At 34.8% G+C, this 13,682-nt stretch overlaps 1 protein-coding gene across 9 annotated transcripts in view; it reads right to left on the reverse strand.

Annotated features, from left to right (window-relative positions):
• LOC126810409 (cGMP-inhibited 3',5'-cyclic phosphodiesterase 3A) overlaps nucleotides 1-9,769 on the reverse strand; it is a 69,948-nt gene extending 60,179 nt beyond the window's left edge. For 4 of the 9 annotated variants that reach the window (XM_050535456.2, XM_050535454.2, XM_056098512.1 and 1 more), the window contains exon 1: nucleotides 8,661-9,769. In XM_050535456.2, coding sequence (XP_050391413.1) covers nucleotides 8,661-9,521 — 861 coding nt within the window. In that variant the 5' untranslated portion in view covers nucleotides 9,522-9,769. The remainder of the gene's footprint in view (nucleotides 1-8,660) is intronic. The other 5 variants (XM_050535451.2, XM_050535452.2, XM_050535450.2 and 2 more) reach the window with 3 other exon arrangements.
• Between the last annotated feature and the right edge of the window lie 3,913 nt (nucleotides 9,770-13,682).

Below are 13,682 nucleotides of genomic sequence, written 5' to 3' on the forward strand. Positions count from 1 at the left end.
GTCCCTTGTTACAAATGGTGCTGAAACGCATTATGGTACACGATTCGTGTACCAATGGTAAAATGTTTATTTTGTCTAAAATATTGGATATCAGAAGCCCATCTTTTCCTGGTAAGATAAAAACATCATGGTTGATTTAAATTGACAAATAATTTGTGTTTTCAATTTTGACGACTTTGGAAGATATTGAGTTAAAGACTTAGCTACTTTAATGGTCTCGTGCAAGACATTGCATAATACATACATGTAGATATACATATAGCACGCACGCAATATCAATATATTACTTAATGTCTCGCACTCGACCATCAAACTACACATAACAGCTGATGTGTATAACAGAACAAAGACATAATTAAATCTACATCTACATGTACACGTACAAGTACAGGTAGTACCAGGTTAATTGACAATGAAAATCTCGGTAAGGATCGTGTGTCTATCACATCAATGAATTAATAAAATGAATTAGAGGTTTAATATCCACTCAACACAAACTAGGTGATTTCGGGACCTAACTAACATATGGTTCAATTTTATTTCAGTAATCTCTTGCGCGTAAGGGTCATTAGCAGTGAGAAGAAACTAGAGGACCCGGAGAAAACCCACGAGGTTGGATAGGTGACCCTACTCCTTGTAACGTACAAGCGGGGATTCGAAACCAAACCACTCGACTCAATGACAGACCTTATGATCCAACGTGCACATTTTTACCATTCGGCCAACCCCTCCCCCACCCCACCTTCTGAACGATAAGAAGAAATACCTGTTCTTATTCCCCATAATGCTTTGTGGCTAAATTTAAAAATTAAATTTTAGCTTGTGAAGAAGGCTCTATTCTGACTGAACAAATGATTCAATAATTTTAAACACCTGTTGCTTCATGTACAACTTTCAAAATGTTATGAAAAAGGTACATACGTATATGTATGTCCTTGAAGTATGTTTTCATTTGGACAAACAAGAAAGGAAAGATAAATCATTTCCATAGAAAAACAGCATGTACATGTACTATCTTTTTTTGTAGAACTGACTCTATCTAAAATTTAACAGGACAATTCTACAGAAGATAGTGGTAACTTCTGAATGATCTTGATTAAGCATTTCTCTAAATGAATTTTGTTCTTGATATCTTCAAAATTGTTGTTGATAATTCCTGTTATATTTCTTAATTTAAACTACTGGGCTGGTTACTATGACGGTGATCTTTGACCTCAGGGTTATGTTCTACCCACTAGATTTGGATTCCGACATCCAGGTCTAAACTACTGCTCTACTTTTTGTAGTGATAGTGTTGTTCATGAGTCTGGATGTTCTTTCCTACAACACCTAATACCACATCCCATTTGTTAGCTTGACATTTAACTGGTAACTCAATTAAGAGATATCCATTGGTCATCTCGGGTCAAATAAAACAGTTTTGAATTCTGAAGTACATATCATTATGAGACAGAGAGAGACAGAGAGAGAGAGAGAGAGGGGTTTAACATCCACTCGACACAAACTAGGTCCAATTTTATTTCAATAATTTGCATGCACGTAGGGGGTCTTTAGCAGGTTGGACAGGCGACCCTACTCCTTGTAACGTACAACTGTGGAATCAAAACCAGAGTACTGTATAAATATTTACTGTTTTGAAAAGAAGTTCACATTTTTTTAAACATACATTTATGCAAAGCTAAATCTTCCTATTGCAGGTCTTTCTTTGGGCCTAAAATGTTATAAAAAACTATTAACTAGACATTTATTAACATGAAAAGACCTTAATTAACACTCGATGACATCTTGTGTGTTGGATTTTCACTGGGTTTGAATCCGATTTGCTGCTCAACACTCACCGATGATTTAATCCACACATGGATAATCAAGACAATGTGTTGATCGTACCGATTTTAGTAATGATGATCAAGGCTAGGTCTAAAATCCAAATGCTAATATCTCGGTTCAGAGTGAAGCAATTTGACTGGAATTTTCAGCATAATCCCTTTACATTATCTAGTTTCTAACTGCCAGCTCTTTATCTAATCTTCCATAATTCCACGTATATAGGCTTCAAATCAAGATCAACCTTCCTACTTAACACTGCTCAAATATACATGTATATATATGTACATGTATTCTTAGCTTAGAAATCCAATCAAATGAAGAAAGATCTGTCTTTAAAACTTTATATCATCCCCAGCAGGAATATCAAAAGAGGCACCACATTACTGTAGACTAATCTCATTAGAATTTCTTGCTGATTCAAAGCACTACATGTACATGTATGTGAATATAAGCATTCCACATAGATTTGCTTGTAATGTTAAACTGAATCAATCAAATTCACATTTCTCTACCCTACACTTTACTCAAAGGAATCTGCACAATGTCTTCAAGCTTAATTTAATTTCTATGTACATGTACCTATCTGTCTAGTCGGTCACTTGATCCCTAAAGGAAAACTTTTTTTTAATCCTGTACAAACACAATATTCTAATCCACATGTGTTTATTTCCTTAACCACTGTTATCGAAAATAACCTATTGGCTTACATGTACCTGTCCATACAGTGAATAGTTCAACAGTGCAGTCTTCAAAAGGAAAATTAATTAATAACAACCAAACTATTCATCAAATAGTCTGTACTAATCCTGTTTGCATATGGGAGATTAGATAACGAGTTGGTAGTTCTCACTATAATATTTAAAAACTAGATAATGTAAAGGCAATTTGCTGAAAATTTCAGTCAAATTGATCCACTATGAACCGAGAAATAAGCGATCAAAAGTTCCGCAGAGCCTCAGTCTTCATTACTAAAGTCAATACGACAAAAATCATAGTCTTGATTATCCATTTAATCGTTAAATCGAGAAGGAAAGTTATGCAGCAAATCGGATCATAATCAAACAAATATCGCAGGCTAGCGTTGATATCGAGAGTTGATTATGGTCTAGATACGTTAATTAATGTCTAATTAATAGTTTATATAACATTTCAGCCCTAAAGAAAGACCTACATGTACAATAGGCAGATTTAGCTCTTGCATAATGTATGTTTAAAGCTAAATATTCTTCTGTGTTTTTTTGTCACCTACAAATTGCATGAAATGTTCATCCTGCTGGTGGTTCAGCCACATCAATAACCAACCTCCAAGTTTGTGTGTACATGTACATATTGTTGATGTTAAGCATTTTAGTGGACACTGTATAAATCAACCAATTTCTAAAAGGAATATTTCAATTCCATTCCGTATTTACAAAGATATGATGAATTTAAAAACTATCAACATTCGGCATCCACTGCAGATAAACATACTAGGATATGGTCACGACCTGTCACTGCCACATACATTGTATAATTTTAGCTGAATTTGTTTGATTGGCCTCTTTTTAATCTGATTATATCCAAGTTAGGAGATCATCTACCGTTGATATTTTGATGTGTACCAATTTGTTTGTATTATTCCGATCATCTTTTATCATATTGGGGGAGGGGGGGCCGAATGGTTAGCACGTGCGCGCTGTATCATAAGTCCTGTCATTGAATAAACTGGCGTGTTTTCGAATCCCTGGTTGTACGTGACAAGGACTAGGGTCGCCTGTCCAACCTCGTGGGTTTTCTCCGGGTCCTCTGGTTTCCTCCAACTGCTAAAGACCCCTACTCGCAAGCGCATTATTGAAAGAAAATAAAACCATATGTTAGTCCCGAAATGACCTAGTTTGTGTCGAGTGGATGTTAAACCCCATTCTCTCTTTCTCTCTCTTTATCATATTGTCTACAAATGTACATGTATCTGCATTTTAACATCTAAATTTTATTGAATTGTAAAGCGCATCTGAGCACTTTTGTGAAAGGTGCGCTATAGAAATACACCAAAATAATAATAATACTGTTGTTTTCTCATGCTTAATAATCAAATTCATTGAGTATACTTTAGACACATGTCTGAAAACACAAATATGACAATTTTCAATCTTCTACATATCTACAGGGCACCAGGTGATCAAGCTTAGCTTGAGTAAATATACGAAAATCAAATGTCAAAATGTAAGCTACATGATAATACTCAAATTACATGTATGGTTTCTGAAAGTTTCATCTTAAAATTTCAACTAGATTTGCTTGACGAAATTGTATTGTGACAATGCAAATTCAACTGTTACATGTGTAAATGACTTGATAATCGTGACAATGCAAATATGTCAGTTTTATTAACTATAATGTTTCTGTGAGGATTCCAACAGTAAACCTATGGAAGGTCCACAATTTTTTCATTAAAATACAATTGACTGGTAGCTGATTAAAAAACAAACTTTAAGACAAAAAAAAAGTGTTATTGTTTCATCTCAATTTAACCTATCAATCTCGCAATCAACAGTAATTCCATCACTAAATATATTGTATTATCAATGCTTTCAATGTCATTTCTACTGTTATAAGTCCAGAATCACTGGGTACTAACCTCCACTGGGACACTGGGTTCTAACCTCCGCTGGGACGTCAAACTCATCAGTACGAATGATTTAATTCTAAAGCAATCTTTTCTTGTATTGAACTGGAACAATTGTCTGGGATTCAGATTCTATCATTGCGTGTAGTCTAACTATTCTGGACAGTACTCAGCCAACTTAATACTATTTAAGTGAAATAGAAAAATGGAAGGAAGATTCTAATGAAAGAAATATTTGACTGAAAGCGTACAGTACTAACATTTGAGTAAAGGTGAAACAACATTTTATCCAGTTATCCCTAAGCATATGAACACATAAACGTTGCATGTCCAAGAACTTAAGTACTCAGCAAACTTAATATTATTTTAATAAGTGAAACAGAAAAATGGAAGGAAGATTCTAATGAAAAATGTTTGACTGAGAGCGTACATGTACTTACATTTGAGTAAAGGTGAAACAACATTTTATATAGTTATCTCTTCTTTATTTTATATATTTTTCAAGAGGATATTTATAAGTGGCATGTCCACGAACTTGGCTCGAAGGCAGTGTAACTACACAGTAATGTATGTATAAACTATGAAAGCAATAGACCAATTCTTCATAAATCTGATTGAAGTTGTCCAATATTGTATACTGTGTGAAATTCTTGTATCATGCTTAAAAACAATGCCTAGTTTTTGTTATTACAATAATATCAGAGGATATGGTCGTGTGATCTCAGACACACTACAATGTACATGTACATGTACATGACAATCTGGAAATGATATGAAATGGGGTTTAAAGTCCTACTGTTCTGCTCCGACTGGGTTAATGAAGACAGGCATACATGTACGCCATACAGTGTGCTATGAGGGAAATTTTGCAACGACACTATTGCCTACTCTTATATTGAATTCCAACTGCCAAGGGATCTTTTATGTGCAGATCATTGTATACACAAGACCTCTGTTTTTTGTCCCATCCAAATGACTAGACAGCTGTCCTTTTCAGGCCCACGTCGGAAAATCCCCATGAATTTTCTTGGCCAGCAAGCCAGCGTCTTACCCACTTAGACAATGACAATCTGGTCTGGCCAATGCTTACATGTATTTTATACAGAATCTAAAATAAAACTGTCCTTTAAAATAAAACATTGTCTACATTGTCTCACCAACTTCATATACATGTACATGTAAAACAATTTATACTACTGATGCATGCTTGTTTTAATTATTACTTTGGATTAAGATAGAGTCAGACCTTATCAGGAGCTGGTTTGTATAATAAAATGTTTAGGTGTAGAGAATTACATACATGTGCTTGTTGTATTAAACACTGGTCCTTGTGACGTCATATGCATGTGGGAAAATATGGAGTGTTTTAGATGTACACATGTATGGTACATGTAATTGACAAATCGTTTTCTTCGGTAGAGTTCTGAATAATATATCTCAAAATTCTCAATTCATAATGAAATTTATTTTTGGTCATCAAAACACAAGAACTTCAAGCACATACCATTTAATGCATTTACTTTATGTGCCCCTTAAGCCCTACTTCAGCATGTAAACTACCTTTTGAAATGTACACCTTACATGTAACATTGTTGTTAAATATGTCTGATAAACATAAAATCATTGTCAAACAATGTACATGTAATATTTATAAAAGTAAATGAAACACTAAAAATGTTATTTTTTTGTCTTTTCAGAGATAAATTTTACTAAACCAACTGATGCCATTCTGAACGAGAACCAAACTTAAGTATCTAAAGTTGTTTTCACAACTACATGTAGCACTCTTCACAGGCATTATGTAAGAACTTAATCCTATTTACAGGTCTTTCTTTTGGCCTTAAATGTGATATAAATTAATTAGACATTTATTAACATGACAACCGACAAGACCAAAATCAACTCTCGATACCATTGGTTGATTCCAATTTTAAGTACATGTACAATGTAGATTAGAACGGTTTGGCCATTTAATGATTTAATCTAAAAATGGAGAAGTGAGGCTAAGACTCAAATGACCTGTACGCTGGGTTACGATCAATGCATAAATCTTGTCAAAACTACAACTATTGTTAGCTTCGCTCAAAATAAAGTAATTTAAATATAATTTTCAATATATTCATTTTGCATTATCTATCTACAATGTAAATCTTACATAATGTCCCTTTAATACTGGATATGAACATCAGAAACCGTGGATTTGTGTAAAACAAGCTAAACACATGAAGCACTTGAGTACAATGTATGTGTACATGTAGTCCAAACGATAAATTTCGGCTAATGAAATCATTTGTTGCATGTATGTAGTTTTTATGCCATTCCTTAAAACACAAGAACTGAAATAGACAATATATTGCTAAACGTATTGCATGTACAGTGTACATAGTAGGTTGTGTTTGGGTGACAAATAGTCGCAATTTACTGGTACATGTAGTACACTAATACTGACAATTCCTAGATATTTTTTTTTTTGGGGGGGGGGGGGATTGAAAGTGATAAATAAGTAACAATATATACATGTATCTATGCTTATAGAATTTTAGTAAATACATAGTTCTAAATGACTGTATTCACCCATAAGTGAGTCTGGAAGAAATCTGAAATAGACAATAGCCCTGTTTACACTTGGCCGCGACAAGCATACCGTACCAGGCCGCAATAAATTTCAAGAAATTGACCCGTTACATTACTCGAAAATAACGGGTCTCGGAACCGTGCCAGGTACGGCAAATGTGAAAATCTTCACAGAAAAGTTAATTTCAGTCCCATTGCAAAACAACTACAATGTATGGCAGTTGATTTACTTTGAGCAGCCATTTTGACAGAACTGATGACAGAACGGTCCAATTTTGCGGGAAATGGTCAAGGTTCATTTGGTGCATATGCAGTAATCCGTACTGAAACCGTGCTCAGACCTGATAGCGTTTACACTACGAAAATTTGACCGTGCGAGTCTGGCACCATGTTGAGACCACCTCACTTCAATGGGCCAAATTGGCACGGTATTCAGTATGGCACGCTTATGTTTGATCCGTTTACACCACGAAAAAAATTAACCCTGCCGTGCCTAGTACCATGCCTGGCACGGCTAAAATTTGTAATGTAAACAGGTTTAATTAATGATATTTACCATTCAATATTATCAAGATATATGTACAGTGTATGGGTAAGATATATAACTATCTGAATCAGTATCATATTTCATAATGTTTAATGTTGTCACTATAGCATGTATGCAGACCTATTCATATGATAAACCAGATGGGATCTAATATTAATAACCGACAGTCCAATGCTCCGGATATGGATTGAACTACATCTTTATATTAACCTGTTTTATAGTTCTCTTGTTGTCAAATGGGTTTTAAAGAGACCCAGAAATAACGGTTACAACCCTGATTACAAATAACTGACAAAATGTCAGACACAATTAAAGTTGTTTTACAACACTGGTTACAACTGACAAAATATCAGACATAAACAAAGTTGTACCTGTCATTTTTAACTTTGAGTCGGACATGCATTAAATGTAACGAAATTGCTACCTGACGGAATGACAGGCACCAAAGGAATTGTGACTGAATGATAGTAACAGATGTAATGTCAGACACAACTAATGTTGTTCCTGACAATTTAACTCTTGAGAAGGACATGGAATAAATGTATTGAAATGAGAACATGTTCCTGACAGGCACATTATTAGGGCATGCATTACATGTAAACGTACCATAAGGAAGTGCTACCTGACAGAATGATAGACACCAAAGGAATTGTGACTGAATGATGGTAACAGAAGTAATATCAGATACAAGTAATGTTGTTCCTGATAATTCTAACTCTGAGACAGACATGGATTAAATGTATTGAAATGAGAACATGTTTCTGACAGGCACTTTATTAGGGCATACATTACATGTAAACGTACCGTAAGGAAGTGCTACCTGACAGAATGATAGACACCAAAGGAATTGTGACTGAATGATAGTAACTGATGTAATATCAGATACCAGTAATGTTGTTCCTGATAATTCTAACTCTGAGACGGACATTGATTAAATGCAATCCTTATAAGACATAATATTCCTTATTGAAATTGGCGCATGTACCTGACAGAATAACAGGAACTCAAGGACCCGTGACTGACAGCGTCTGCCATTATCATTGACAGAACGACTGGTGGATTATTTCCAAGCCTGGTTTCAAGGAATCCCGATGAATCAAAACCTACCTGATTTTTCTGTATAAGTGCAGGTAGAGACGTTCTTCTTGTTGATCTATGAGCAGAAAAGCCATGTGCACTAGATGAGCTTGACCTTCTGCGTTTTATAACAGGTAATTTACCATCTTGAGTTAATATATTTTGAACAGAAGGCTTCATAACGGCTTCCATGTATTTTGACACTAGTATCCCTACGAAAGCACATGTGTATGCGACATAAGGTCTTGTAGCATGAGGAATGTCCAATAATGACGAACATGATAAAAATCTTGTGAAACTTACAAGTAAAATCACAACAGCGCTGTGCACTGTTTCTAGTGATGAAAAAACACTGGCCACACTGACCGACAATAAAACTGTTACTATAACAATTGGCTGACTGACTTGTCCAGATGCACTCTCCCCTGTATTTACATCACTGGATCCAGTCCCAGACCCACTCCAGTTTCTTAGACACACTTGAGCAAATGTTTCTCCTAAGTAACACGAAGAAAACAAAATATAAACACTTATGTTGCTCCATGTACGTCTGAAATATAAGGAAAGCCAGTAAAACGCACACAATATGCTGAACATTGGCACCAACAAGGCGCACAATCTTTGAAACATATAGCCAACATCGCATTTCAATAACTGATATAGAAATACACTTGACAGTATTACTCCAAACCCATACACTATTAACAGTTGTTGTGCTGTAAAATTAGCCTTACTTATGCCGAGCCAACTCAGTAAAAAGCTGTAATTGCATTGCTCCAGTGGCTTGACGAACACTTGAATATATCCATTATTTTCTGTTTCCTCATCTTCTTCTTTTTCTGTATCATTTTTTGAGCCCCGTCTCATTTGCGACGGACGATGCATAGCCATTTTGATTTCGATCCGCGGTTCGAAGCGCACAGGCTTCTGGGTAAATAAGGAAAATCACAACCAGCCCTCTGGCGGCAGTCGCGTGCACTGTGCAAAAGTAAACAGTTTGCCACATCTATCAAATATGATTGATTATTTAAAGACAAAAAGCCGTCTTCATCTCTCAAATTCACAAATATACTGATCATTATTCAATGGACACATCTTCGTCGATGACCAATTGTTAGGAAGGGCTTCGTCTTTGATGTATACAGTGTGTGATTATGCCGACTTGAGAGCGAGGCGCTAATGCCTTATAAATCGATACACAATATTAACAATATAATCTTTTGTGTAGTCTATGTACATTATACTGTGTATTTGACAGTGGTTATTGTTTTTTATTTACTGGGGTATATAAAGTATTTCTCTCGGACACGTCATTGTATCATAAACTTATAACCTATATACGCACAGTATATTGTATGGTCAATATAAATATAGTTTGGCAATGCGAGTCCTCTTGATAATGTTTTGTGATGTGCATATTTTTGTACTTGAATTTTATCTGATATATACATATTTTGTTAGGTTCTAACAATATTTGCTTACAGAAATCAAAGAAAAATAGATGGATTCAAAGCCCGAACCCTAACCCTGATTTCATATAGGTTTGTTTCGATGCAGTGCCGATCGAATTTCGACTGACGAGATTTTAAACCTTAAAGACCCCCCCCCCCCCCCTGTTCAAAAGTTACACCTAAGGGTCTCAAACAGATGTCCATAAAATAAACAGACCTTGGGTGGCCCCCCAAAAATTTGTATGATAATATGTCATTTAAGTTACAAAAATTGTGAGGCCCCTGCGGATTGTTAGCAGGGCTGGATTAACCATAAAGGAAAATAACACGTGCTTAGCTGTAGCTTTTTCAAAAATCGATGCGATATAATTATATTATATTCTTATCTACTTTTTACTTCTCAATATGCGAGTAATACCCCAGCATATATAAATATTAAAAACTTGTCAACTAAAATGAATAAAAAAAATATACGGCATTCTTTATGTACCGGTATTTTAGCGTTTAGAGAATATTTTGTTTTCCAGGATATATTAAGCCCTGCCGAGACATTTTTTCCAGGATATATTAAGAATATTGCCCTGTCTATACCATTATATATATTGGGCATTTTATTTATGAACAGTGTATATAATTTTTGGTTATTGAGTGTTTTGATATATTTTTTAAAAATATACTGGAATATATAAAGAATATGGCCCTGCCAATATACATTAATTTTGACTATTTTTAATTAAAGCTCATATTTTCTATGATCTTTGATTGGCATTTAGTAATTGAACATATTAACACAAGGTACAATTTTACTGGTACACAATTACTGAGTTTGATACTAAGGGACACGTCGACGAGGATACTCTCGTCTTTACCAAGCTAATTATACGGGTATGTGAATAGTAGACAAATAAAATAGAATATGTAACAAAAATAACAATCACATACAATTAAAACTTAACACCTTTGGTCACGGGCCAGCGGAAATTCTTACAGTTATTTATAAAGATCAATTTATTAATGGGACAATAACTATCTTGCTGGTTTGACAGCTCCAGAAAATAAAAAAATAGCCTTATTCTAAGTACTACATGTGTTAGTGTCTTACCTGTTGTGTAAATTATCCATTAAATCCTATTTTACTTGTCCAGAGGGTTCAAAAATATTTTTAAATCCAAGTCACATTTGAAAAGGTTTACGTCAGGCTTTTCAAATCATTTATTTGAATTTTTCCAGTTTTTTTTAATTAGGTGTGTTAAGATGAAATTTGTATCATCAATTAATTGGAATATTGTAAAATAGTGCAATTTGTTGACCAGAATAAAGATTGGGACATATTATTCAGTTACAACAAGAGTGGTATTGAGCCTTTAACACTATTAATGGGAAACCAGTTAACCTAAGCTATAGATAGACAATAATTTAAATGCCCTCCCCCCTCTCAATCAAAGTTTTAATATTGTATGTGATTGTTATTTTTGTTGCATATTCTGTATAATATATTAACTACTATTCACATATTTGTATCATTTGCTTGATAAAGACGAGAGTATCCTCGTCTAAACGTCGCTTAGTATTAAACTCAGTAATTATGTATCCATAACATTGTACCTTGTGTTCATATTTCCTAATTATTAAGATTACACCAGTTAAAGGCTCAATACCACTCTTGTTGTAACTAAATAATATGTCCCAATCTTTATTCTGGTCAACAATTTGTACTATTTTATAATATTCTAATTAATTGATGATGCAAATTTCATCTTAACACACCTAATTTAAAAAATTTGAAAAATTCAACTAAATGATTTGAAAAGACTGACGTAAAGCTTTTCAAATGTGACTTGGATTTAAAAATATTTTTGAGCCCTCTGGACAAGTAAAATAGGATGTAATGGGTAATTTACACAACAGGTAGGACACTTAAACATCTAATACTTAGAATAAGGCTAATATTTATTTACTGGAGCTGTCAAGCCAGCAAGTGTGTTATTGTCCCTTTAAGATTACACCAGTTAAATCTTTTGAGAACCAGTTGTACGAAGCACGCCAGTGCATAAGTTGCATTTTCCTCTTAGGGAAGGTGATTTGAAAATGTATTATAGACGTAATTGATAAAGAACAAATGTCTGATTGATAAATTGATAATTATAGTTTATGTGCATAATATTAAATCAAGTTAACATAGTGATAAAAATCATTGATGATCAAGTTCAACCCGGGGCGTATAATATATTCATAGCGATAAACATCTCGACAAAATACGCTATCATGTATCAATACACGGATAACCTTCATATTGGTACTTTTAATGTATCAAATATTCAGTGTTCAATACGACCGGATATCTTTTGTTATTCAGAGCAAATGTTAAACCACTATCTCTTTATCCTGATGTTAACCGGACCCGATTTTAAATGGGTTTTTTTTCTATTAAGTTATTGACGTAAGAAATTGACGTACACGTATTTGTAAATCGACTATTAATGAGCCATAACTTTATACTGATTTCTTGCACCCTTGCCTCCAAGGACTATGTTTTCGTTATAAAAATATCGGACATTTATGTATATATTCGTGGTGAACTTTTCACAAATAACCGTTATAATATAATATACACTCACAAAACTGTTATGATTTATGAGGAGGTAAAATATTGTTACGGTAAACCAGCTGGGGATCTGGAAATCCTTGTAAGCGCTCAAGCGAGTCCAGAAGACCGAAGCCCATGGGAATTTGGCCGGTTTTTGTTTTTTTGTTTTAAAACAAAATCCCGTTCTGCTGTTTAAATTGTTTAAACAGAAGCCAGGGCCCGTGAAGGGGGGGGGGGCGGCGGCTGGGACAGTTGTTCAGTGACCCGGAGCCTAGAGGGACCCGGGGGTATGTCGAGTAATGTTTTTAAAAATTATGCTGAATTAATAAAAAAAAAAATACAAAAATACACTGTTACTTGATCGTAAAGTAGAAAAAAACCGGCGATTTTTCTGGATGTGTGTACTTAGTGGTGTGTGTAGGATTAGAATCGGATTCTGTCGGTCCACTTTTTTTAAGAAAAATTGGACCGTCCATGTTCAGTTTGAGGGTCTCGCCGCCGTTAGGGTATCCGGACCCCGGCAAGTAATCGTGGCCTAGTCCGGGCCTGTAGAACGCCACAATAGCCCCCATTACAATTGGCCGCGATAAGCACCGTGCCGAGACCACCTCACTTCAGTGGGCCAAATTGGCACGGTGCAGTACGACACGCTTATGTTTGACCCGTTGACACTACAAAAAAAAATTTGTAATGTAAACGGGATTAATGATGGTCATGCACACGGTTATCCATCGCTGTAGGCTGACTGGTATCCGATCATTAAAAACGAAACTGAAACTTTTACTTTCGTCTTCGTTTTGTTAGGCGCTAAAAATCTCGATGTTTTGCAACATTTTTGCCATGCACTTGACTTAACGGACAACCCAGCTTGTTCCTGCGTTCACTATATAGAGGATACGGAACACTTTTTGTTACACTGTCCAAATTTTACCAATGTTAGATGCCAAACTATAAATACATTACCAAATATTTTCATTATATGTACAAACTCTAACCAACGGTGATATATATAAA

Source organism: Patella vulgata, chromosome 2 (assembly GCF_932274485.2).
Source record: "Patella vulgata chromosome 2, xgPatVulg1.2, whole genome shotgun sequence".
Lineage (NCBI taxonomy): Eukaryota > Metazoa > Mollusca > Gastropoda > Patellidae > Patella > Patella vulgata.